The 25,414-nt window shown below is 50.7% G+C and overlaps 6 protein-coding genes and 1 non-coding gene across 7 annotated transcripts; 4 read left to right on the top strand and 3 right to left on the bottom strand.

Annotated features, from left to right (window-relative positions):
* Window positions 1–1,038: 1,038 nt before the first annotated feature.
* On the bottom strand, window positions 1,039–1,722 carry BKA67DRAFT_658254 (WSC domain-containing protein; the record flags this gene model as incomplete). Its single annotated transcript, XM_046107253.1, has 1 exon — window positions 1,039–1,722. One exon carries the CDS (start codon window positions 1,720–1,722, stop codon window positions 1,039–1,041), a length of 684 nt encoding a protein of 227 aa, XP_045958185.1.
* Window positions 1,723–2,651: 929 nt separating this feature from the next.
* On the top strand, window positions 2,652–3,657 carry BKA67DRAFT_658253 (uncharacterized protein; the record flags this gene model as incomplete). Its single annotated transcript, XM_046107252.1, has 2 exons — window positions 2,652–3,216; window positions 3,269–3,657. 2 exons carry the CDS (start codon window positions 2,652–2,654, stop codon window positions 3,655–3,657), a joined length of 954 nt encoding a protein of 317 aa, XP_045958184.1.
* A 22-nt stretch (window positions 3,658–3,679) lies between these two features.
* On the bottom strand, window positions 3,680–4,516 carry BKA67DRAFT_658252 (Alkbh6 protein; the record flags this gene model as incomplete). The annotated part of the gene is made up of 2 exons (XM_046107251.1): window positions 3,680–4,306; window positions 4,367–4,516. The coding sequence occupies 2 exons, from the start codon at window positions 4,514–4,516 to the stop codon at window positions 3,680–3,682; spliced, it is 777 nt and encodes a 258-aa protein (XP_045958183.1).
* A 5,485-nt stretch (window positions 4,517–10,001) lies between these two features.
* Window positions 10,002–11,268, top strand: BKA67DRAFT_563587 (uncharacterized protein). Its single transcript, XM_046102670.1, has one exon. The coding sequence runs from the start codon at window positions 10,278–10,280 to the stop codon at window positions 10,845–10,847; it is 570 nt and encodes a 189-aa protein (XP_045958182.1). The 5' UTR covers window positions 10,002–10,277; the 3' UTR covers window positions 10,848–11,268.
* A 316-nt stretch (window positions 11,269–11,584) lies between these two features.
* BKA67DRAFT_691015 (uncharacterized protein) lies at window positions 11,585–13,477 on the bottom strand (the record flags this gene model as incomplete). The annotated part of the gene is made up of 4 exons (XM_046109159.1): window positions 12,906–13,477; window positions 12,642–12,818; window positions 12,342–12,543; window positions 11,585–12,020 (listed from the first exon to the last, which is right to left on the bottom strand). The coding sequence occupies exons 1-4, from the start codon at window positions 13,030–13,032 to the stop codon at window positions 11,585–11,587; spliced, it is 942 nt and encodes a 313-aa protein (XP_045958181.1). The 5' UTR covers window positions 13,033–13,477.
* An 831-nt stretch (window positions 13,478–14,308) lies between these two features.
* On the top strand, window positions 14,309–14,380 carry BKA67DRAFT_t101. Its single transcript has one exon. It is a non-coding gene; the product is annotated as a tRNA-Thr (tRNA).
* A 2,965-nt stretch (window positions 14,381–17,345) lies between these two features.
* BKA67DRAFT_592291 (GTP-binding protein RBG1) lies at window positions 17,346–18,934 on the top strand (the record flags this gene model as incomplete). Its single annotated transcript, XM_046104822.1, has 7 exons — window positions 17,346–17,366; window positions 17,425–17,445; window positions 17,511–17,793; window positions 17,888–18,416; window positions 18,499–18,607; window positions 18,690–18,810; window positions 18,915–18,934. The coding sequence occupies 7 exons, from the start codon at window positions 17,346–17,348 to the stop codon at window positions 18,932–18,934; spliced, it is 1,104 nt and encodes a 367-aa protein (XP_045958180.1).
* Window positions 18,935–25,414: the final 6,480 nt, after the last annotated feature.

Genomic DNA, 25,414 nt, shown 5'->3' with positions numbered 1-25,414 from the left:
CTGCCTAAGACACCTCTAGTGAGACCCCTAGTCGTATGCGACGTCAATTCCCCGGATTCGTCCCAGTCAAAACCAAGTTGCGGAGCTAAGCTCCGCCCATGCAATTTCTCACCTTCATTGCTTCATTACAAGGGGTCTGCTGCCAGTCACCAGTGGCCTGCAGCTTACCTTCTCCTATAGATGCGTACTTGGATGCTGTCCTTGTTCCATAACCTGGCCTCGTCCACATTGTACCAGTATCGACCAGGTTTCCAATTTCGCTCCAAGTCAAGTCGTAACCGAGGCTGCTGAAGTCCACATTCTCCCACCCCCAGGTGATCTTCATCAATTACGACATACTTGATCTCGATCATATTAAATCAGCAGAAAAGTCCTGACCGTCAAGTGATTTCATCATCAGGAAAGACGGCCTAATGGATAGGTTATAATGCACCGATACATCCGAAACTGGCAAAATAGTACATGCTGGCGCTGTCTTTAGCTTGCATTGACGTGGGCTTGAGAAGCTTCTTCTTGACGTTGATCCCCCAAGCCAGAGCTGAATAGTCTAAATTGTGGCCGCTTACTTACTAGTTACATATATTGTATCAGATACTAGACTAGTCTAGTCGAAGGCCTACGCTCAAAGCCATACCCTATGCGACCTGTTCTACCCCATCAAGCAAGCGCTCCAAGCATTTTTATGCAAGTTCGTGGGTTCCGCGTCCAGCCCACGCTTCAGTATTAACTAAGCAGCATCATCACCATCAGGTGCAGGCCCGACGGCTCATCCTTGATCAGACACTCATGAGGCACTCAAAAGTAAGGTCGTAAGGTGAATTCACCTCCAGCTAGGTTCGATCGAAGGAATGATTTCCTTCCCTGGATGTTCTACTTGGTACATGATCGTTTGACATAGCTATGACAGAAGGGGGAGTGAAACCTGAAATCTCTCAAATTACAATATATAAGCTTTCCAAAGGCGCGTTTGGAAGTGTAGATGTTTGTGAGACTATAGAAGAAATGAACAAAGAGTTTGCTGTTCACAAATTTGGTTCACTATGCAGCAAAAGCATCTCTCCTGCCAAAGCGGCCACGCCTGACCATCTTCACGGTTTTAATAACGGTGGGCCGCCCGTCCTCCCCGATCTTCGTGGCATGCGGTCCTAGGCTCCTCTTCCTACTCCTCTTCTCTTTCTGCGCGCCATTGCTCCTGTACACCGAGACCTTGTTGCTGCCACCACAGGTCTGGCCCTTGTTGCCCGCACACTGCATGGTGCACTGGTCCGCTTGCCCGGGCGAGGACAGCAAGGGCGCGTTCTTGTTGAGGCCTCTGGCGCACCAGCACTCCTGGCCGTACTCGAGCCCGGCCCAGGCGAAGCCCTTGCCGCCGCATATCCCGACGCACGCGTCGACGGTCATGGCCGCGTCCGCCGCCCTGAAGTCCCCGACGGCGCGCCCCTTGCCCTCGTCGTAGCAGCCCGCGTACACGTACCCGCCGACGCCGGGCACCCAGCTCGCGGCGCGCACCGTGTCGTTCTTGTAGACGGACAGCAGGGACGCCCCTCCGCAGGTCTGCGACTCGTCGCCCGCGCACGGCGTAGAACAGTTGCCCCTGATGCCGGCGTCGAGTTGGGCCCCCGAGGCCAGGGCGTTGCCGCACCAGCACTCCCTGCCGTACTCGAGGCCGGCTGTGTGGTACCCCTTGGTGCTGCAGTAGGCCAGGCACGTGTCGATGGTCATCTTGGAGTTGGCGGTGTTGGCGGAGGCCAGGGCGCGGCCGTTCCGCGGCTCCGATGCGCAGCCTATGTAGCTTGCCCCGGGTACTGTATAGATTCCGCTTGCGGCTGGAGGCGTAATGATAGTTGCAGTGGCTGCTTTGGTGGAAGAAGGTGATGCTGCAACTGATAGGGTTTGAGATGTGGTAGTAGGCTTTGGCACCGAGTAAGTCCCAGTCGTGGTTATTGGCTTGTTGAGTGTAGTGGGCTTGACTGAAAGGAGCAGATGAGGCGGTGTTGATACGACATGAGGATAGACAAAGACGCGAGATACGGATATGTGTGACAAAGTATAGAGATCTAATATATGAAGGGCAACTACCCAAATGTCAAACAAAGGAAGTTCATCAAGGGCCCAGTGACTTGGCCGCAAATACGAGCAGCTGGAGAGTTACTTTGAGCTGATCGATCCGAAGAAATGAAATACCTACAACGGTCAAAGATAACTGTATAGCTCAATATATATATATAATAATAATAAAGCGAGAAGAGAGAAATTTCCATCAAGAGCCTTGTTGATCCTGGAAGAATAAAACCTGTCAAGATTACAGGTAGTGTGGAGCCGACTATAATAATACCAATGATGACAGGAGCTTTTAAGGGCACTTCAAAGTATCTCTACTTGACCATTATTGTATAGCCGATGTTCAATTTGGGTTGAGAGGAAATCGAAAAGGGGACGACGGCCAACCACATATGCACGAAATGCAGGGGTTAGACCGTCCAGATTAGGCCAAATCAACAACGCCTCGGCACATTTGGAGCTAAGAACAAGCTTTCTACCCCTACTGTATTTGAATTGAATTCCTACAGCACTGCTGTTGAGGTTTCCCGTACAGAAATTTCGGCCATCCTTTGCTGCGCGATCGCCGATTTTCTTCTTGTTTCCGCACAATGGTGTCGATTTGGAGTGTTTTCCAGTCTCTGGACCCCTTCCTGGAACCTGCACACATTTGTCAGACGTTTTTTATCCTGGCAGCATCAGCTGTGCTCGCTGTAGCAGCTACACCACGATCCGCGCGTGGATTACTTACGCAATACGGGGCCCGAAGTTCATCACCTCCACGAAAAGACGGACCGGGCGGCAATGCGGCAGGGGACAGATTCACGGACTTCATCAGCTGGGTCACATCTATCGGCAATGTACCGCATTCATGGTTCATTCATTTCTACGTCTTGTCCGTGACAAGCTCAGTATTCTGGGCTGCCCAGTATTTTCTTCATGGCTCCATTTTGGATGCTGTTGCCCAGATTCAAGGCACTTGGAGTTCGTCACCATCAATGACAATACACCAGGTCCAGCTGGCCTGGCTGCTCATGGCATTACAAGGTGCCAGACGACTATCTGAATGTTTGTTTGTCATGCGCTCCTCGTCCTCTAGAATGTGGGTCGTCCACTGGTTGCTCGGCTGCGCATACTACCTCTGTATGGGGGTTGCGGTGTGGGTTGAGGGATCCGGTAAGTTTGCATTCCCGCTCTAAGCTCCAGTCTATATTCATGTTCTTTCTAGATGCGATTCTCCGATCTGATCGATCCTCACACCTGGGCTGGCCTTCGGTCAAGGAGCTCATTGGCTTGTCGTCCTTTCTGCTTGCTTGGTCAATGCAGCACAGATGTCACAAGCATCTGTCGGACTTGGCGAAATATTCTCTTCCCAACAGAGGAATGTTTCGGTACTTGATCTGCCCACATTATACATGTGAATGCCTCCTGTACCTCTCGCTTGCTATTGTTGCAGCACCAGAAAAGCAACTGTTCAATAAGACACTTCTGTGCGGCTCGATATTCGTTGCAACCAACCTTGGTGTTACTGCCGCCGGGACCAGGAACTGGTATGCTGGTAAATTTGGCGAGGAGATGATCATAGACAAGTGGAACATGATACCGCTCATCTACTGAGCAGTAGGCTTATCTGTCGTTACTACTTCTTTTGAAACATGGCGAACTTGTTTCCGAGCTTCGAGACTTTCAAGACATCGCGGTATGTTAGACTTGTGCGCGTGGCTCGGGTATTACAGCCTTGGACGAAATCATTGCTAGAACGAAGTAAATTCCAGTTTGCGACTGTAGTTTCAGACAAGTTGACGTCTTCTGTAACATCTGCGATGCCGTGAAGATATTCGGTGTATAGATCCTCGGTAGTGATGAGAAGGCTCCGCGGCTCCTGAAGGATTCTGAAAACGGGATCGGGTTCGAGGGCTCCATTGTCTTTACTCTTATAGATGTTGAGGCAAAGGCTAGCGCCAAGGCTTACCGTGCAGACAACGGGATGGTACGCGCTTCCGTCCTTGTGTGGCATGATGCCAATACCAGGCGGATACTCATTAATGAGAACATGGTTCGGTCGCTGGTGCGGGCTATCAGAGAACAGGTCGGGTGCATCGGGCTCTTGCGATAGAGGTATGGACTTCAAACGAGAGATGACGGGGTCACTAAGCCAACCAGGCAATGGCGCATCGACCAACTTGTTGCTGACCAGATCGGAGGGCCATGTCTGCAGGCGACGATGCGTGAGTTGCTTCCAACGAGGCTTGGGTGCGGACGCAATCTGTCCTCCGCGGTTAGATAGAGCAACCAATACCATTACTGCCTACCGGAGCCACTGTACTTTATCTAGAATGATTCGCTCTTCGTCTTCAGTGATGAAATCCGATACGTAGTATGCAGCAGGCGGGAGAGACTTGACGCGAACATGATCCAACGAGACTGGGAGGACGATGGACGGGACAGAGGTGGCTGAGCCTGCGTTCTCACCCATTCTCATGCGGGGTCAAAGAAGGCGGAATGCAGAAGGGTACCACTAAAGGGCCTGGGATGCAAAGAACAAAAACAACAAGTGTACGACAAGCGTTGGTGGTAGTTCTCTTGGCCCCTATTTAGTCAACGGAATTGTTGCAGGGCGGAAAGCGATGAAGCGGAAGTGTCAGATCTCGGGCGGGGACCTCCAGGTTACCAGGTCAGACGGAGGTGCAGGAAGCCGAAGGAGGCCAACATGCACTGGCTACGAGACGAGTTGCTGATGTCGGTAAAATGAAAGAGACGTTGCGCGGGTTGCTTTTTCAACATGCATGAGAGATTCCCTTGCGCCCGCGTACGGAGTATTTTCGACAGCACCGAGATGCTCAGATGGAACGGTCGCGGTCACACGGATCAATGAAGGTTATCACGAGTGGTAAGAAGGTTTGTAATGATGTCGTTGCAAGGTTCGACTGACTCTGCGACTTTTGGCATGAGGAGAAAAGACGCTGGGTGGAGATGAATGGTAGGGTACGGAGTAGACTGATACTTATTAATCATGATTATCATGCAAGCTTATCGCCCGGGGGGGGTTCAGTGGGAGAGGATGGCAGAGATGGCTCACGGATGACATAGGCGACATCCGTGCTCCAGTCGTGCGCGTGTACGTGTATGGAGTCATTACATGGCGATGTGTACAAGCGAAAGATGGGAGAAAGAAAAAAAAAAATAGTCCGATGCGCAGGGACGATCAAGTCAACAACAAAATGGGTTTCCGCCAGACGCCAGACCAACAAAAGTCCTGAATCGACAGAAAGGAAATGAGGAGGGGATTGAAAAGACTGGGCTTGCTGGGGGTGTCGCGGGTCTTGATTCGACCTGGTGTTCAATGCACCCAGCTTTTCCCAGGTCCGCCCAGCAGGCCGCAGCACCTCTGCTTTTGCTCTGCCATTTTTTGTTGCGTTTTTGGCCTCAGCCGGCCGCCGTAGTGCTCTCTAGCTCCATGTCCACCTTTCCCACTACCAATCAAAGGAGACAAGTCGGGGGTTTAGTGGCAACCGGGTCCTGGGCTTGCAGGTTTCAATGAAAGCTCCATGGCAGGCCAGTGAGAGACGCTGGTCCTTGCCAGGTTCCGATCTGGTGTGGGCTGGGGTTTTGCTTTGGTTTGCTTTGGCTTGCTTGACTTGCCTTGACTTGAACTTGCCTTGCGAGCCGTTGCTTTGCATTCGATTTCAATCTCTTTGCCCAGGTTGATTTGACTTGACTGCTGCTCGTGCTTGTACTTGTGCCTCAGGCGCCTCCCATTCAAAGCCATCTTACAATTCCATAGCCCATACCGAGACTCACCCTGTGAATTAAACTCCTTCACCGAAAGAAAAAAAAAACCCACGTCCCCCCCCCTTGTACTATTTTCATAGCCCTTTTATCACGGTACATCGCTTTCGAGGTTCTTTAGCCAGGTCTTCTAACTAGAAATCCATTTGCATCCAGAAGGCGTCTTATTTTATTTATTTTTATTTTCTTTCTTTCTTCCTTTTCCGAATCGGAACTGGTTGGCTCTTGTGTTTGATATCGAGACCCGCGCGGCCCGTTCGTTCCCCCCCAGGACTGGACTCGTCTCGTATTCATTCGACGAACGGCGACTTTGACCCTCTTTCTCGATCGGCAGACAAACCCCTTACTTTGGCGCCCACCCTGTTTTGTCTCGAGTCCTGTCAATAGTCCCCCCATGAGTGGCCATCATGGTTCACTATTCCTGAATAATTAAATGATATGGATGCGCAGAATGCTGTCGAGTCCACAAGCGCGAAGCAGCCTGCTTCTCCTAGATGGGAAAGAGCCGAGCTTGCAACGAATCACTCCAGGACCAGATCGCCCGTAGCCAGCAAGACAGCCTCCGCGACGACCAAGGAGACGAAGCCCATCACTGTCGCATCGGGCCCTCCCGATGAGGACACCGCCAACGATCGTGACTCGGACGCCGAGACAATCGTGCTGTCTGGTAAGGATGGCATCTCGCCCTCCAAGCCGCGAAAAGTAATCAAGCACGAGGACAAGAGTGACGGTGAGATCGACGAGCGTGTCTTGCCGGTTCCAAGGAAACCACTCAAAGAGCTCAAGGACACTACAAAAGATGGTGACCGACATCATGTCACTGGTGATGAGTCCATTTCCTCGCTGGGCAAGAAGAAACGGGTACTGGACAAACCCCGTGCACGAGATGCATCCGCCGGACTCAGTTCTGCACCAGCATCTCCCCCCTCTCATCAACATCGCGAACACAACCCATCGCATCGACGTCACAGATCTGGCAACGCTGACTCTGGTTCTGATTCCGAGGTCTCAAAGCCTAGATCACCCAAGCCGTCCAAGGACAAGGCAAAATCTGTCGACCGCCATTTGGCTCAGAAGCGTAAGGCTCACAAGACTGAATCTGATGACGAGGCCGATTCGCGCAAGATTCGTCGACCGCGTATCTCTGAGGGCAGTTTAGAAGGCAAGTCTTCCAGAGACCCAAGACTCTCGTCTGGCAGGCCACACCCGGATCGCCAACTGTCCTCACGTCCACGTTCAATATCTCCGCATGGACGACCACATCGCAGAAGTCTCTCGACACAACTCCCGGACAAGTCTTCGGCATTCGGGCTCGCCGCGAAGAAACGGCGTATTCCTGCTCCGTTACAGTCCACCGACTATCACTCCGATGATTCCTCCGCCAGTGGCAGTCCTCATCCTCGCAGTTCACGTCTCAAGAGCATCGCGACGCCAGGCACAGGAGATTCAACCATGTCTCCCCTCAAGATCGCCCCACACAAGAAACACCTGGATGCTCACGGCCAGACATTGTTCGCTAAAGCCTGTGCAAAGGGTGAATATGACGTCGCGAAATCCCGCCTGGCGGAACGGCCCGAAGATCTCAACTTCGCTGACCATGCTGGAAACACGCCACTTCAAGTTGCCTCCCTAAACGGCCACGAGGATGTTGTTGAATTATTGATCGGCGCCGGCTGCAAGCTCGAATGCCGAAATGATATGAAGGATACACCACTCATTGATGCTGTCGAAAATGGGCATTTGGAAGTCGTGAAGCTTTTGTTGGCTGCAGGTGTCAATCCTCGGAAAGCGAACGCAGAAGGACAGGAACCGCTGGAGAAGGTGCCTGATGACCTTGACAATGCTGAGGAAATAAGACAAGCGCTGCGCGAAGCGAAACAGAAAGTGGGAGAACTACGCCGAACCTCAGAAGATCACTTACCGCACGACAATCTGGACAATTCGTCACATGGAGCGAACAGTCCACGCCGGTCCCCCGACATCTCCATCGGTGCAGTGCTGGCAGCCTCGTCCCGCAGAGGCGGCACAGTGCGGTCCACCAAGACCAGCAATCATTTGCTCTACATGAGCTTAGACGAGAAGACCTTGCGGCAAGCTGCAGCACGTGGAGATCACGAGACTGTTACGCGTGTTCTGCAGGTCAAGGAAAGCTGTGACGATGCAGAGGCCTTGGTAGCAGCTGCCCGTGGTGGCCATAACTTTGTTATGGAGCTTTTGTTGGCATTGGGTGGTGCGAACCCCGACCCTTCACCTGTGCCCTCTTTGCCCTCGGAGCACAGCACGCCAATGCTGGCTGCTATTGGTCAAGAGAATATTAAAGTCATCGAGCTGCTGCTGGAGCAGTCCGGCTTTGATCCGACGCGTCGATTTAGAGGAGAGACTTACTACGAGATAGCCAGACGTCGTGAAGGCCCGCAATGGAAAGAAGAGGAGCACATGCTAAAAAACGCCTATGATGAGTATAAGAAGGCTCACAAGGGAATTTCCAAGACCAAGTCACCTTCGCGGCGGGAAAGGGAAAGAGAACTCGCGCAGGAAGTTAAGCGGAATGCACGTGCGGAATCTTCTCAGGAAAAGGATCGGCTTAAGCACAAGCTACGTCCTTCGAGCCCTTCCAAGGACGCTGAGCCCAAGAAAAAGATTAGCTCGAGCAAGACTGCTACCAGTCCCAAGGAAAAGAGAAGGTCATCTTTCAGTCAGAACGACGATGCGACCTCCCCCAAGCGTGGCCGCCCAAAGAAGGAGGAGAAGCTCCCAACCATCGCCATTTCTGACCGCGAAGCATCCCCAGCCTTATCAGCTAAAGCTCTTCCAGTGAAACCGAGACGAGCAGAGTCGGACATAGCCATGTCTTCGGAAGGTGAAACTGCTAAACCCCGGAGGAAGCTCATTTCTGGCAAAGATCTCAAAGGCCAGCGAGAGAAGCAGCGCCGTGCCAGTATGGTATCTAACAACTCTGCGAATGACGCCCCTGAGCGAGCTAGTTCGAAGCCAGAGGAACTCGTGGAAAAGCCTCGTACGGAGCGCATCTCAGAGAAATATCATGATAGAACCAAGGCATTGAAGCGAGACGACTCCCGGGACAGACTCTCTCCTCACGACGCATCCGGCAAGAGACATCGCGCAAACGACACTCCACCTCGGCATGGTGCAGATGACAAAGATGAGAACGAGGCACCGATAAAACGAAGGAAATTGGATGCGGAAGGCAAGGAAAACCGGGCATCCTTGAAGACCTCTTCTTCAGAGGATCGTCCTCGTAAGCGTGACGATTCACGCGACCCTCTGAAGCGCCAGAAGTTGTCGGAAGGGGATCGCAAAGATACGCTAGAGTCCAAGAAAGCCAAAAAGCTCATACGCGAACGCAAAGAGGCCGAGAAGGGATCTTCGTCAGAAAACGCTAACATAACGATCGCTGCTGAGGATATCGACATGAAGGATGCGCCAGAGGTAGCATCCATTGAAGATGGCGAGATCTCTTCCGAAAAAGATTCGGAGGAGTCCAAGAAGCGACAAGCCGAATTGGAAGCCGCCGCCGCCGCTGCCGCCGAAGAGGCACGCCTGAAAGCAGAAGCCAAGCAACGCGAAGCCGAAGAGAGGCAGAAACGTGATGCCGAGGACAGACGTTTGAAAGAAGAAGCTGAAAAGAAACGCCTTGAAGTGGAAGCAGAGCAACGCCGCGAAGAAGCTGAAGCCAGACGTCTTGAAGAGGAGGCGAATGCGAAGTTGGAAGCAGAGCGACAACAGCAGGAAGAAGAAGACAGAAAGAGGCGAGAAGAGGACGAACGTAAGCGGAAAGAGGAAGAGGAGCGGGCACAGCGTGAGGAGGATGAGCGTGTTCGCCGTGAGAAGGAGGCGGCGGCTGAAGAGGCACGCCGTCTGCGCGAAGAGGACGAACGACGGGAACGCGAGCGCAAGCGGGCAGCACGAGATGCTGAATTGCTCCGTCAACGACAAGAACAAGAACGAGAACAAGAGAGGGTGCGTCTGTCTAAGCTGCCACCACTACTTCGGTGGCTTGATGCCTGTCCAGACCCGAAGCAGAGGCGATATGCCGAGCTGTTCGCAACCATGCAAGGTGTGCGTTACGACACCATCAATCCACGTGCGACTGGACCTCAAGGGAGGGAGCAGTGGCTTCTTAACACTCAGGTTGCGCTACTGCTTGGGGAGAAAGACTTGACACTTCAAAGATGTGAGTCACGCTGAGTTCTTGACGTTGATATCTGACTAATAACATTATAGACACTGGGTGGGAGCGTATTCCAGTATCCAGTATTGCCAAGCGCGTCATTTGGCGATTGGAACAAGACAGATATTCGCTTACCGCGAGCAAGCTGTATCACTTGGGTGAGCAACTGCCTGATTACTACGGCGGTGACCCGAACAAGGTCGGTTACAAGCGCCTCGAAAAACTCCGCGGTGATGCCTCGACACTTTTCCTCGATATGGATATGTTCTTTGTCAAAGAATCCGACTTGCTCTTCGTCCTTCCCACTATTCCACATCTGCGCAACGTCAAGCTTTCTATCTGCTATCGAGAGCTCCCTGAGCATGAGAATGAGCTCAACTGCTGGACAGCGCCCGCCAAATGGAAGACAGATCCAGATGCGAACAGCCGGGAAGGCTTCGCACCACGCTCCAAGTACTATACCAACGGGCGGCTCGACAGTGAAGACCGACCAGGTCATTATAAGCCGAGCAGTTCTCCGTTTCCTGATCAGCGCGTACCTCGCAGAGGCGGTCTCGTAGCTGTAGGTCCAGAAGATCCGGATTACCCTCAATTGTGCCTAGAGCAAGGTCTATGCCACCTGCTTTCGGAGCAGCAAAAGCTTCTAGCCATGAACGGCGCGCACCTTACGCCGAAAAGCATGACATCAAACGGTACAGCCGACGGCCCGAACGAGGAGAACATGTCCCCTTCAGCAGAATCTCCCACAGAGCGGGTCAACGGCGCTCATAGTACGGAAGCCTCAGAAAGGCCTCTCGTCAACGGCATCAACGGAGCAGCTCATTGATGCTCCATACTGACCGACATAAATATATTACCCATCCAATGAACCCATATTATACGATATCATGCCACATCCTCTGATCGCATCATACCCGCACTGGCTATGGAAATGGTTTTGTTTTATTCAGCGACACGAGCCTACGATACGAAGCAAATAGCAACTCCCTCCCGCATATACATCTCTGTCCAAATGCATTTGCAGTCGTCTAAGCTGTACTGTTGGCTTCGAATTGTAAAGTCCTGCAACAACTGGTTCTTCGGGGACAAACTGCACGGGGCTTACCCAGGATGAAACAATATGCAGACCAAGGCGTTTGGCGCCGCTGCCATGTTTAGGTTCTCACGGAAATGGAGGACCGATCACCTCATAGAAGAAAGCGTATTAGATACTATTACTCTTGCTCAATACCAATTGATAATGTCCATATTGCTTCTTATGACGCTGATTTCGGTGACTAGCATTGCTATTCTATTTGTACTTATACTCCAACACTGGTCTCAGCGATTACAAGTCCACGTGACCTGATTGACATGTCGAACTGGGTTGTGATGTTGATGGCACTACTGTCTCGTTACTGCAAGGCAAGAGCCGCCTTTGACTGGCTAATCGAGACTCTCTTCGACGTCGCACCTACCTAGTTCATCTCGACATCCATGAGCATGAAATGGCCGGCGCCGCCGACAGGGGTGCTACGAGAGATGACAACCTCAAGCCAACGTAAAGATTCGCCATGACTTGGGTCACTCCCACGTCGCCCTCTTTGACGGTGACACCCCACAGTCCAGATGTCTGGTAGGTAGGGGTCCGGAGCAGAAGCATCGGCACACGGCGTTCGGAGCCTTATAGTAGAGAGCACAACCGGTGTTAGTTTCAGCGACAGCGGTGTAATAAGCTGCCTGTACACCACAGGCGATAAGAGCTGCTACGTCCCACCGATCATTCCCAATCACTTCAGAGCACACTGCAAGCGTCGCGATGTAGAGTATGGCGTTGCAGCCCACCCAGCTGAAATCCTCGCACATATCGTAGTAAAGAATTTGAACGTTGCACGCGCCACCGAAATCGAGCGGGCTGAGGTCCCACCAGTCGGAGAGGCCTTCACATAAATTGCCCTCGCCCAATGTGTAGTCTAACTTTGTATAGGACACGAGGCCGGCAGGCAGGCGTAGAGGGACACTGTGGTGCGTGAGAGTCAGCGTTCATTAAACGCTGCTTTAGCTTCGACCGAACGATCAGTTCGTCTGCAAGCTCCTCGGTTCGCTTGCGGCCCTCCAGCATTTTCGATACTTTGGGAATTGTGACAGGCGACGCTGCTGGGGTAATTGTGCACGATTGCCCACTCGTGCTCCATTGATAAGTCGCGCCGCCTAGCGTGATAGTGATGCGTCCGTAAAAGTCGATGCTGAATATGGTAGTAACCCTGCCGCCACTAATAGCCGGCCCAGTCGTCATTTATTCACGAGAATAACCTGTCCGTCCACGGTCATGGTGACGAACTGAGCTGTGTTGCCGTATATAATGTCACATATACCGTCAGTACCTTCGGCCGCTTGGAGACAAAAGGTGGGCGCGGTGTACGTCGATGGGTTGAGCATAGGGTCACCGGTAGTAGTGGGCTGCAATAGAAGATCAACGGAGCCGGTTCTGCTGACCATGGGCAAGAGGTTTTCATCCAGGACAAGTGAGCTTCCAGAATCTCCTAATCGAGTCAGGCGTCGACTTACAAACGGCGATGCCGGCCCTAGGTTACCATGCATGGGATTTCTGGCAAATCCGTTCCGGATGGTTGAGGGATACCACTCGCGACTGGCGGTAACCCTGTGGCATCCAAAATGATCTCGAACTCGGTATATGTGTATATCGCCATAAAGTCCTTGTCATCAGTCGACCTCGCTTTCGCTTCTGCAGTATACTCCGGACTGTCGCTTGGTGTGACGGATGGGGTAACATATCCTGAGAATATCACACTTGGTCCTGGTGCAATAAGCATAGTAACATCGGCGCTGGTCACCGTGTATGCAAAGACAGACGGTCCCCAAGAATGATTAGCTTAACTCGTACGAGGTAGCCTGTATTTGGGCAAGGATTCAACCACAGAGACCACGGGGGAGGGGAAGGTTGCATCGAAACAGATGACCAGATCGCTCGTGCCCAAGGTGAAGTCCAGTTCCAGGGCGATGGCATACATGCTACACCGGCAGCCACTCCGGATCTGTTCAGATAAGCTCTCACAGTTTGCTGTCGGGCTATCGAAGATAGTAGCAGAAATGAGGATTACTACACTCAGCGGCCTAGTTCCGTAGGCTTGACAGATCTGAGTAGGTTCCGGGATGGTGGAGCTGGGCGAGTTGGAGGTGGAGATAGTGCTGCTGGCGATACTCTCCGAGCTGATGGTGTTGTATAGACTTGTAGTGTTATACGCACTCGTGGCATTCTTGAGGCTGCCGTATTTGGCAGAGGCCTAGCTGAGTGACGCTGACAGCGCCAGGAAGCGTTGGAGATACATATTGCACTGGAGAGAGGATTGCCTGCTGTGAGATTCCTCTTTGCTCGCCTATACAATACTTTCTTCTCGGATAGACACATGGTGTCACTTGTTGTCCTTCATTCCCGTCTGCCCCTATCAAGTGATGAGTCCAAATTATTGACTACAGTGAGCCGTTCTCGTAAAGATTTAGACTATTGTCAATTGTTGCTAGCGCTAAGGGTCGTCTACTGTGTTGCTGGACCCCCTAAGCTCCGTTTGGGGTACTATCTTTACCTAGACTAGTGATCTGAATAGTCGTTATGGACTAACCTGGCCAATTGGCCGTCAATACATGTCATTTCCTCAAGTTCAAAGCTGAAAGCTGAACAATCCCATTCAACACTCGTCCCTGCACCCATACCATTCAAAATTCCATGAAGAAGAACCTTGGCGCTCTGAAGCAGGTACAACGGAGGGCAACAAAGAGTCTCGCGGCGCTAATGCTTATGAGGAGACTGGAATGCAGCCAGATTGTGGTTGCAGGAGACTCAAAGCCGGCTGAGAACAAGTTCATCAGATGACTCCTGACCATCTATTCCATCATAATATAAGTGTCAATCATGGCTCCGCGATCTATTGCACCCGCTGGCCACTTTTTCAATTTCTTGCAGCGGCCTTCATAGCCTCTTCGGGTTTGGCTGCCTCTCTTCGCGAGATGAGCAGTATGCGCAGAGTGTCTTCGAAGACAAGAAGCAACACGTGGTATAGAGGGTCTCTCGAGAAAGCTATTTACCTTAGCTTAACCATTGCTAAAGACTGTGGTGGACCACGGCCCACTCACGTACCCTAACCCACAGACTTTTCGTATCAGAAGTATAATCCCGGGATAAATATCCCGAAGCCATCATGGCCCCTGAAAGGTTGTTCCTAGGCCGCCTTGTCCGCTTCACCGTTCCAAGCAGGCTTTATAAACTCTGTAAACGGAACTCGTCGCACTGCCTCATTGGCTCACCGGTAGAGCGCCTCACTAGTAATGAGGAGGTAACTGGTTCGACTCCAGTATGAGGCATCACGTCTTCTTCAGACATCAGCATGCCATGTTTTCTTTTCTTTTTGCACTCATTGCTGTATCATAATTTACATGACATGAAAGTCTGGATAAGATATAGACACGGGCGATCTATTGTGTATCGCCAATCACAGACTGCTTGACTGGGATGCTCTCATATCTCGAAAGGAGATAACTTTTTAACGTAATATGTCTACTTCTTGGAGTCGAATGACACAACGACAAAATAGTACTTGTGACTTACAGTTAAAGCGCTGATTACTTGATACCGGAAATACGTGTGGTTAAGGGCATAAGAACCCTCGCGATACCTTTGATCATATGAAGCGAGCATCTACTAGAATAGCCTTGGTCCCGCAAGTCATCTGGCAGTGGTAGCAGCAGAGACACTCGTTGCCCATGGCACTCGTGCAGCATACGTACTTGCTGATCCAAGGTATTTACACCATGTTGCTACATGACGATCGCCGCTATTCTTTTTGGTCAGATAAGCTTGCAGTTGATCGTTCATGTCAGCTCCTGTCGTTCAGCGACAAGGAATATACGTGGGGCTCGGTCGAAGGTCTGTTGCTCACTAGGAAAGTATTAGCGAATACATACACTCCCAGATACCGAGCATCCCACATACTAGAAACTATATTCTTTTGTTTGTTTTGTGAGCATAGTCCAGCTAGTGAGACATGAGTGGGCTCGTCCAGCGAAGAGTCCATGGGGCCGTGGCGCACGGCACGTTGAGACGGCGTGGATTCACAACATGGTCGCGGCAAAGCCGTTGTAATGCGGCACGTCAGATGCGGTTCGTCGCGGCTGCAAACATAAGAGCACCCTCAGCTTTGAGATGTACAGTTAAATCCTATGCCGTACAGTATACAGCCACATAGCCCGCGCTTCGTGGCTTCCATCGCGACCGGGGTTCATGTATGTCTCCCGTCGTTCTCGATCGTTTGAGACTAAGACGACCGTGTTTCTGGCCACGGCTCATGTGTCTGATGCTTATGGATCGATGGAAAATGGCCAGCTTATGAACGAGATTAGGACGAAGCGAAGTCGATATAGAGTTCGTGGGGAGCATGGCCGCCACGAGAGTCTCGACCAGTCGACCTCAGCGGCATTCTGTATCAGACTAACCTTATAGTGACCTTGTTAAGAGCCGCAGCATAGTAATTACTAGCTGATAAATTACGGCTACCCATAAAATGAGCTATTAATAACAACTGTTGGTTCGAACAGGTTTGGGATCAAATATACCCACCAGTGTTCGAGGAAAATCTTGCGTAGGAACTGCCGAGTCTTTCACCGTGACCTATTTTCTTGCTTGTGAGGTTCATCTTAACATGAAAAAGTAGACTCCGGGGCGCTACTAGTTACAGGCCCTAGAACTATGGAATGAATGAGCTATCCTTCTCATCCGCTGCTATAACAGGTTGTGGATGGACTTGCCCGAAATGCGAAGCCCACGTGGTTATCTCTCTACCTGAATTACTCGACATGGCATTCAACAAATCAAGCGGCATTAATCAAACATGATGTGACACGGCATCAAAGATACATTAGCACACCGCTGCCGTCCAATCTGGTGGTACTGTTGTTTGGGACGCGGAAGAGCCTCCCTGTCTCCGCGGTTGTTAGCTGGCCACTCAAGTCCAGTGCGCCTCGTCCGGAAGCCGCAGCTCTATTTGCGCAGCTTCTGCAGGAGACTTTACCGATCGAAAATTCCTACAGAATGTTTATCGCCATCGGCCTGTGTACATGACAGCGGGGTTTTGGGTAAAGTTCGCCTTTGTCTCAAAGTAGCCACGAATACATTAGTCCAAGACAAGTGCCACGCGGTGTTGTCTCACGACATGACGACCGGCAGAGAGTATACCCTCCCGCAATTTGTGGCATACTTCAGGCGTTTTTCAACCCCAGCAGACCGACTTGCCTTTGCAGAGAACGGTGAGAGACAGAGAGAGAGAGAAAGAGAAACAGTTCAATGTGGGGGGGTTACATTTGACGCAAAGCTATCTGTAAGGGATAAAAGCTTATTTCTTGCTTTTTATTTAAAGGCCGTGAACGCTTCCTTGCGTCCGGCAGCGGGCATCAGGGGCCGGCCCTTTCCATTTCATGCGGAGAATAATTGAGCACCTTGTGGAATCATGATATGTTTTGCAGTAGTGAACTTTTACTAACTCATAACCCATACATCCATGCCTCAGCGAAAGCCGGTGTGATTGACAGCTGAACTGCATGGCATGCCTTTGATTTGAGAGGCTCAGCAACGAGCGCTGTCACTTCCATTATTGGTCACACTTTAAAATATGTGAATTGCATATGAGAAGCCCACGGGAGCTACAAACTCAAATCGGATGAAGACGAAAGCAATGTTGGCCGGCAGGCAGGTAGTATACACAAGAGTTGGTGCACCAGCAGGTGAGGTATAGTGGGCGCCGCGCCAATTCCTGCATCTACTGCCTCGCACGCACCACGTAAAAGCGTGGTCGACACGCGCAACAAACCTTACTTATTCCTGTGACTACTTAACATGCCTAATAGATGGCAATTATTTCGATGTGCAAGCTCGAGGCTCAGGTAACCACACCCTTTTACGAAATTGTTTGGATGTGTTTACTTGGATGGTTGCGGCATCAATGCGTGTATAGTGACGATTCATAGAGATGAAATGTGATGCACTTAAACCTTTTTATTTTAAAATTCAAAATGAATCAATCATACATGTTTTGTATTCAACGATTGTTAACAGGCTTCTTTCTTGCTCCTTGAACGCATGCACTTTAACGAACCAACAACGGGTAAACTTCGGCCGAGGCGACCATCCGCGGGGCTTGACATCATCCTCAGGAATTTTCGACATTTCGCCCCGCCAGACCAACTAACCGCCATTTCACATATCGTGGGTGGTTTCTTTTGAAGATATCGCAGGTCAAAACAGAGAAGCACCAGGTAGTCCGACAATACCGCAAAGATGTCGACTACAGTGGACAAGGTAACTACCCCGCGTAAAATGAGTTGTCGTCCGATTCAGTGCTGACACCTTTCCATAGATCAAGGATATCGAGGCCGAAGTGAGTAAAGATCCCGTAACATCAAACCCGTAAATAGGGGACCAAATATACTAAACCACATGTAGATGGCCCGAACCCAAAAGAACAAGGCAACTTCGTTTCATTTGGGTCAGCTAAAGGCCAAGTTGGCTAAGCTGAAGCGAGAGCTGCTCACTCCTTCCAGCGGAGGCGGCGGTGGTGGTGCTGGTTTCGATGTTGCAAGAACCGGTGTTGCTAGTGTTGGATTTATTGGTTTCCCCTCAGTGGGAAAGAGTACACTCATGAGTAGACTTACTGGACAGCATTCCGAGGTTGCTGCTTACGAATTCACCACCTTGACTTCGGTACCGGGTCAAGTCACGTACAATGGTATGAATTCACCCCTTAAACAAATGCGTCAAGCCCAAGAAGCAATTTCGATGGTAGAAACACCGAAAACTCCCATTTCTGATGCCATTGATAGGAGCCCCTCTGCAGATGATCGATCTTCCAGGTATTATTGAGGGTGCTAAGGATGGTCGTGGACGTGGTCGTCAAGTTATTGCTGTCGCAAAAACGTGCCATCTTATTTTCATCGTTCTCGATGTCAATAAACCACTCACGGACAAGCGAGTTATTGAGACCGAACTGGAAGGTTTCGGTATTCGTATTAATAAGGGGCCACCAAACATCACTTTCAAGAAGAAGGATAAGGGTGGTTTGAATATCTCCAGCACGGTACCTTTGACCCACATCGATAATGACGAGATCAAGGCTGTGATGAACGAGTATCGTATCAACTCTGCCGATATCGCCATTCGTTGTGACGCCACAGTCGACGATCTCATCGATGTGTTGGAAGCAAAGAGCCGTAGTTATATTCCGGTCATCTACGTACTCAACAAGATTGACGCCATCAGCATCGAGGAACTTGACCTGCTTTACAGGATTCCCAACGCTGTGCCCATCAGTTCCGAGCATGGCTGGAATATCGACGAATTGATGGAAGCAATGTATGTGCTACGCCCCATCGAGGATGGCACATTACTCCTTGTCGTACAACCGTTACACAGCACTAACGCCATCGTGTCACAGGTGGGAGAAACTCCAGCTAGTACGCGTGTATACCAAGCCAAAAGGCAAGATGCCGGACTATACTCAACCTGTCGTGCTCCGTTCGACAAGATGTACGGTCGAGGATTTCGTAAGTTGCTTGCTTCTCTGGTACAGACAACGTTGACTAGAGACAAACCTTGCTGACTCGGGCCGTTTCTTCCACAAACTAGTGTAACGCAATTCATCGTACCATCGCGGAACAATTCAAAACGGCTATCGTTTACGGCAAATCTGTCAAGCATCAGCCGCAGCGCGTGGGCCTGAGTCACGAACTAGCGGACGAAGATATTGGTAAGCATTGCTTTTTAGTTATTTATCTTATTATCTTGCTGGCATGCAGCGTGTCCGGGTCCACAAGGCATATGTGATTTATTGCTAACGTCTACCCTTCGTAGTTACGATCGTCAAGAGATGATTGCTCGGCTGTATGTGGATACACGAAAAACTCTCGGATGTCCTCTGGGAGATGCATTTCCAATATCTCGGTCAAAGCGCATATGCAGGATTTATGGTGGTATAGAATGGCGCCGAGGTTGCGGACCGTACCCGAGAGTGAAAAGAAAAACACTTTCCTGGCAAGGTCGTGTGAAGAGGAGCCAACGGATGACGATTCGCGTAGATTCCTGTTCGTGTGGATGAGGCTGCGGACAGCTGCATTTGCAATTGGGAGCTGGCGTATGGTTTGCGGGTTGGCGGATCGAGGCCCAGTATGGCTGTAACCGATTGAGAGGAGGACACAGACACAACTTGCGACAAAACAATGGAATGGCGTTGTCGGCACGGGAGTCGGGAGGAATAAAGTTCATGCATAAATGAATTAGAGCGACTATCGCTCAGCTGGGGGTGCCCATTATCGACGCAGGTCCAGCTCGTCTCAATAGAGCCAAAAACTTGATAAATGACGAAAGTATAAGACTAGGTTAGAGCGTTACATTCAGGCGCGAGTGGACGCCGAAAAGGCTGAAATCGTTTGCAATTGACGTCTTTCCCCCACAATGTGTCTCAGACCGTTTTCAACGCCACGCAGGATCTCGAAGGGGCCATTGCGAATGCGGAGTTGATGCTTGTGAAGGCGAAACTGTGAACCAGACACATGGGGGATTGCCCATCATCTGCATAACCGAGGGCCTCTGGTTATGCGGCCGCCGAATCCGACAATCAGGCTTGAGATGCAGGTGCACTGCATCTCAGAGACCCAACTCCAAGTTGGGGGCATTGGGTACCTACCTGACCTACCATAGCTCTAACCCTCTTTCTTGCCCGACTCCACCCATGGCCTCATGTGCTTCAACGGCGCTTAATGCGCAGAACATTGCCGTCACTACATGGCGTCTTGCGTCGGAGTTTTTATTTTATTTTTCTTCCTATTTTCTTTTACCTTGCTTGATTTCATCTTTGCTTTTTGACGTTTTGTCGCTATCCCTCCTTCGTGCGATTCACCCTCCACTATTTCACACCAACAGGGAAACTTAGACTGGATGGGCTGCGCGAGTGAGGTAATGCTGACCTTTCACAATGCACCGCTTACCGCCAGTACGCCGATGACGGTCGACAGCATATGAGCAGTATGAGGTGTGCGTAATTCGTCAATTCGGGGTCTTTGTGGCCGGGTTCCTGCAAATCCTGGCGAACATCTTCACTCCACGAACACACCGCTGACGTCTGTCTGTTTGTCGTGTTGCTTTCTTCCTCTCATTCCTGCCCTGTAAATGTATCTATCTGCCTCGTGCGCAGTTGACGCCGGCCCTGAATTGCCAGGCACAACCACCCAGGGATGAACCCTGTCTAGAGCGCGGGAAGAAATGGATAATACTAGCACGATATGCCACGGGTAGCTTTAGTGCATTGCATGGATATGGTTGTTGGAGTGCGCTTGAATGACGCTGTGACCATTTACGGGCCTGGACGGTCCTCCCCGAACACTATTGTATGTAACTTGTGACGATTGTTGTGCTCCTGCAAAGCAGATCAACTAGAGAAGTCTGAGCCTTAAGAGCAGAAGCAATGCTAAGTTGACGAGGAAAGGCAGTCATGGGTCGAGCAGAAACCGCAAGATCTGTCAGGAAGGTGGAGCACGGACATCTCCAAAATCCTTCGTTATGGCCGTTGGTGATAATCCTGGCGTCTGCCTGTCGCTAGACTGCAATATCCCTGACTGCTTCCAGCCCGGAGCAAGTCGCCGAAGAGATTGGAAGTGGAGATAACGGGTTGTCCCTTGGAGCAATGAGCGACTTATGGCCTGTTCGTAAGGTTGATTCCGGGTACACAATCAGGTCATCATTGACAATCTACGTTGAGATCTCGTCCCCCCCCCCTTTTTTTGTTGTTGTTGTTATTGTTGTTGCTGTGTTGAAGTCGAATTGATAACGAAAGCAATCTCCCCGTTACTTCTAGGTTGATGCTGCACCCTTGCACGTTGGCTCAACTTGGAGTTGCATACGTGCTTGATGCGACTCTGAACCTGGGGTTGCCCAACAGAGGCAAGAATTTGGCATGAGGTACGGGTTACTATGTAGGGAAGTTGGGATGACAACGCCATTCCCGGTTCGACTATAACTCTCGGGAGCATGCGTCTTGCAGCTCTAGACCGCAGGAGATTGGTGAATTATGGGTTTGAAAGCTCCGTGCCCTTCCTTTGAATTGGGAAAGGCCTCCCGGATTCGTCACGGTAAGCAGAACAAAGCCTTGTGTGATGCAAAAGCCTTCCAACGAGCAAGCCTCGTTACGGGTTTGATCTTCATTGGAGACTGTTGGTTTTGCTGGTAGCTAAACTCGAAACGGCCCAGTAACGTCTAGAATACGAGCAAGCCTCGTCAAAGGCATCGAATCGCATCGCATAGATAGTCAAGGATCATGATAAACTGAGCCAACAGGATTGCAGCCCGGATACTAGGGTGAGCTTCGGCCACATTTGTGCCCAATTGGCTCCGGTGAAGAAGTAATATCGAGCGTTCAAATGTTCTGCGCCAATGATATTGCCATAACTTTCTCTTGCTAGTGTCGTATTGTTGATTAACTTGCCATCTGACACGGGAGCATAAGGGATTGGCTAGCATGCTAGCATACCATCTATGATGGAACGTTATGGGCTTGTTAATATTGTTGAAGAAAAACAAGGTCTGGTGCGGTTCGATCTGTCTGAACAACGGCGATACAAGGGCCGAGCCTTCCTGCCCTAGAGCCATAATCTGATCCGAGATCGTCACGTTGGTATGAGGCGTACAGACTGGAGAACAGGGACTTGGATGCCTTCGTACCATTGGTGCTCGTTCAATGGAATGAGAATCCCTACTTGGTCGGTGCCAAGCATGTCTAACGGGCAGATACGCACGAAAGAACCTCGAGACCCCCGAGAACGACGTGAGCGGCATAAAGATTCAGTTGCTGCAACATCATCACACCTTTCTGCGGCGAGGTGCTGGTATTTCGCAGAATCTTCGCAAATAGGATGTTTTTTCTATGGTGCCGCGAGTAGAGACTTGGCTGCCATGTCCTGAGCTGCTAATAAAAGAGATGGTCGCATCCGGGAACTACGTATTGTGAGGTGATAATAGCCGGTGTAACTCTAGCGACCCATTTGCAAAGTGATTTCAAACATATCGCTACCATTAATGGCTTTGAAGGCGAAGCCTCCTTCGACAAAACATCTGAGTTTGATATGCAGAAACGCAGTGGACAAACCCTGGTTGCATTAAATTAATCTCCATTGGTGCTGCGATATTCTTTTTGTCAGGAAAGAGTTTCCGGCATTGCGGACGGGCACGGCTGCGGTCTGTCACCAGATACATAGTAGAGTCGCAAGCTAGGTGCGGGGAGGCCGTCGAGCGATTCGAAATGGTCAGGTCGGCCCATGTGCTCGCGAATCGTGCAGACAGGGACCCATAGCAAATTCATCCCCATTAGACTTAGAGAAACGTTAAGTGCTGACGAATGGTCATTTGGAGCAGTGAATTAGCATGGTTCAGCATGATCACCGGTCTGGCGTTCTGGCGCTCCTGGCGTCTTGGTGGTCATGACATTTTCGCAAGGAGGGAATATCCCATGACCAAAGAACGATGCTCACGTTCAAGAGTCAACCATTTTGATATCTCCACAAGAGAACTAGAGGCCGGCGCGCTTCGAAGGACCCGCAAGAGGGCATGACGATCGACGTAATATCAGTACGTAGTGACGATGGATCTAATATACTACTGGATATGTTTTGAGCCATTTCGTATGCGGAGAGGCGCAAGTGAAGTAGTTGAGGCTTTTCGAAGTTTTGGCTCATTGACGACTGTCGAATGAGAGCGCAACGCCTCAATATTGACGGTTGCGGGAGGAAAACGGTGCCAGATAGTGATCCTATGGCTGCCCTATGAAAATCTCCATTCGCCAAAATGACAGGGACTAGCCCTGCTTGACTCCGTCCCACATACGATCAGCGGGGACGTCAAAAGAGCCCAAGCTCTTTCCGAATGGCCACGAAATACCTCAATCAGCAACATCACAGGGGTGGGAAATACCCCATTAATTGATCGTTGAAGCAATAGATGAAGCGAGTATTGCATGTTGCATGCTGATTCCATCGAACTGCTTTCTGAGGCTCATCTGGTTAATCACATGCCCAGGTCTAGAGGAGAATCAACCATTCACCGCAAGCCCTTAAGTTGGCAGGGGATGCTATGCTTTGCTCGCTTATGTCTCGGCGGGGTTCATCGTACTAAATGGCTATTGTCGGGGTGTCTGAATGAAGCAAGGTGAAAGCACTGGGAAAGTGATGATAGATGATGCGTTATCTTGATTGAACAGAAATTATTGCTGTTGTCGTATTCTGCATCATCATTGATGAGCCCTTCATTTTAAGTTCACTTGCATACTTTATGGTTGTTGCTTTTCGAGTCGAGTTTGCGTGGTGCGATGCCTTGGGACCGTATTTGTGGAAGGGCAGCTCTTGCCCAGGTACTTACTGTAGATTAGGTACGGGGTCTAGCACAGTGTCGAACTTCGCTGCTCAATACGTACAATGCTACCACGACGAATCTAGCTGCCGGCATACCGGTTTATAAGTAATCACAGGTTACAGCTTGCCCTAAGATAGACTACGCGCTTCGTCGCAGATCTGCAAGTGGTATTTCAACTATTAGGCTCATGCGGATACCTCTTCACACTTCAGAGCAGGTCGCGTATTGGTTCATTAGTCGATCATTCTTGGCCTTTGGCGACAAAACCGGACACAGTGCCAGTTTCAAGATTCGGCGTCTAGTCGAGCTGGCCAGGTAGCTCTTGCCTAGTACATAGTATTTCCCTGGCTCAGCTTTAGACCTCGGGAGCATCCTTCATCCGCTCTCTAGTCTCGCACATCAGGTTGCTTACCACTAGCTTCAGCAAGATCAGCTCTCCTCGGCACATGGGCATCAGTGAACATGACGATCTTCAACAGTAGCGGATCTATTGATTATCGACGTCTACAGCGACTCCCGAGACTGAAGTGATAACTCTGCACAACTTCTCCAGATGCAGAAAGATCTCAAAGCGCACCCATGGTGACTTTCTTGGACGTATCTGTATCAACGTCTCTTTTCCTCAAACCGTTCTCATCTTCGCCCAGCGCCCAGTTGGCTCCTGCTTCCTGCTTCTTTTCGCGACAGTACTCCATGGATACGTCTCTAGTTGGGGTGTGTCACTTCGTAGCATTACCGTCGAGGGTGTTTTCACTTCGTCCCCCGGGTACACCAACGTCTCTCCCACACACTCACACTCACGCACAAGCACACACACGCCTCGAACTCCGACGAGCTAGAGGACAGTAGCATTGAGGTCATGCTCCCTACCCTGGTCTGTACAATCCCCGTCTGGCCAGCCAGCCCTCTTCACGGTCAAGGTCTGTCCTGTCCATTGCACCTTAATTCACCCGTCTCTCAATATACCCTAGTCCTTGTTTCTACTAGTCATACCCTACTACTCCCCCCAAGTCTACTTCTGACACCCCCATCTCGTCTTTCGGCTTGGGTTCAATAGCCATTCGACTGTGATCCCGGTTGTTGCATACTAGTTTATATGTATCAATCTACGGCCCTCTCCATGTCTGCATCTGGCCCTGCTTTTGTCATGCGTCTGATGGTACTATCTGGACAAGACCCGACCGTCTAAGTGCATTGCGGCGTCAAACTCCTGCAGTAGATCTTTTCTCGTTGGTGAGCTCTGCTCATTCGGCCTGCACTTGCAGCTTGTTTGCTACACCGTCCAATCCTTCCATCGGTCGACTTCTTTCGCGCCGCTACAGGTGTCTTCCGCCTGCACCCTCACTGTCCTTTACGAAGAACCAAAGTATACAGGCACCGTCTTACTAGCCACGACTCGGTTCATCAGCATTCTCTTACACTCGAGGTCGTCGCACAGGCCGGCAACTCTGAGGCCACTGGCAACCGTAACAAGTGTTTGTTGGTTGCTGATTTCATCATCCCGGCTTCACTTCCCGCTCTTGGGTACATATAGTTGATTATCGACTGTAGACAACCTTCTGCGCTTCTCCGCCATTCTCTTTTAGGAGACTTGCCGAGTCAGTCTGCCAACGTTGCTGCAGTTTCCAACCCGCATGCGAGGGTTTCGACCTACATAGTAGTCCACTGCATCGCCCCTTCCGGGACTCAATTGGCTGAATGGTTATGCATGTCGTTTCTCGCCCGTAAAGGTCAAATCGCCAGTTCAATCCGGCAGATCTCCACTGACCTTGAGCACCAATCCTTCTCATGGTGGATTGGTGCAAATACATACATCTGTGCTGGGGCATATCTCGGATTACGACGTGATCTCCAGTCAATGCAGCCTGGACGCAGAACACCGCCAACATAATCTCTTGTACAAGAGGTTGCGCTAACAGACGGCATGCACAACATGATCAACTCCTCTGGTATGG

The sequence above is a fragment of the Truncatella angustata genome (genome assembly GCF_020726525.1).
Source record: "Truncatella angustata strain MPI-SDFR-AT-0073 chromosome Unknown BKA67scaffold_4, whole genome shotgun sequence".
In the NCBI taxonomy this organism is placed as follows: Eukaryota; Fungi; Ascomycota; class Sordariomycetes; order Amphisphaeriales; family Sporocadaceae; genus Truncatella; species Truncatella angustata.
The sequence above is the reverse complement of the archived record's forward strand: the minus strand, read 5'-3'. Positions and strand labels throughout refer to the sequence as shown.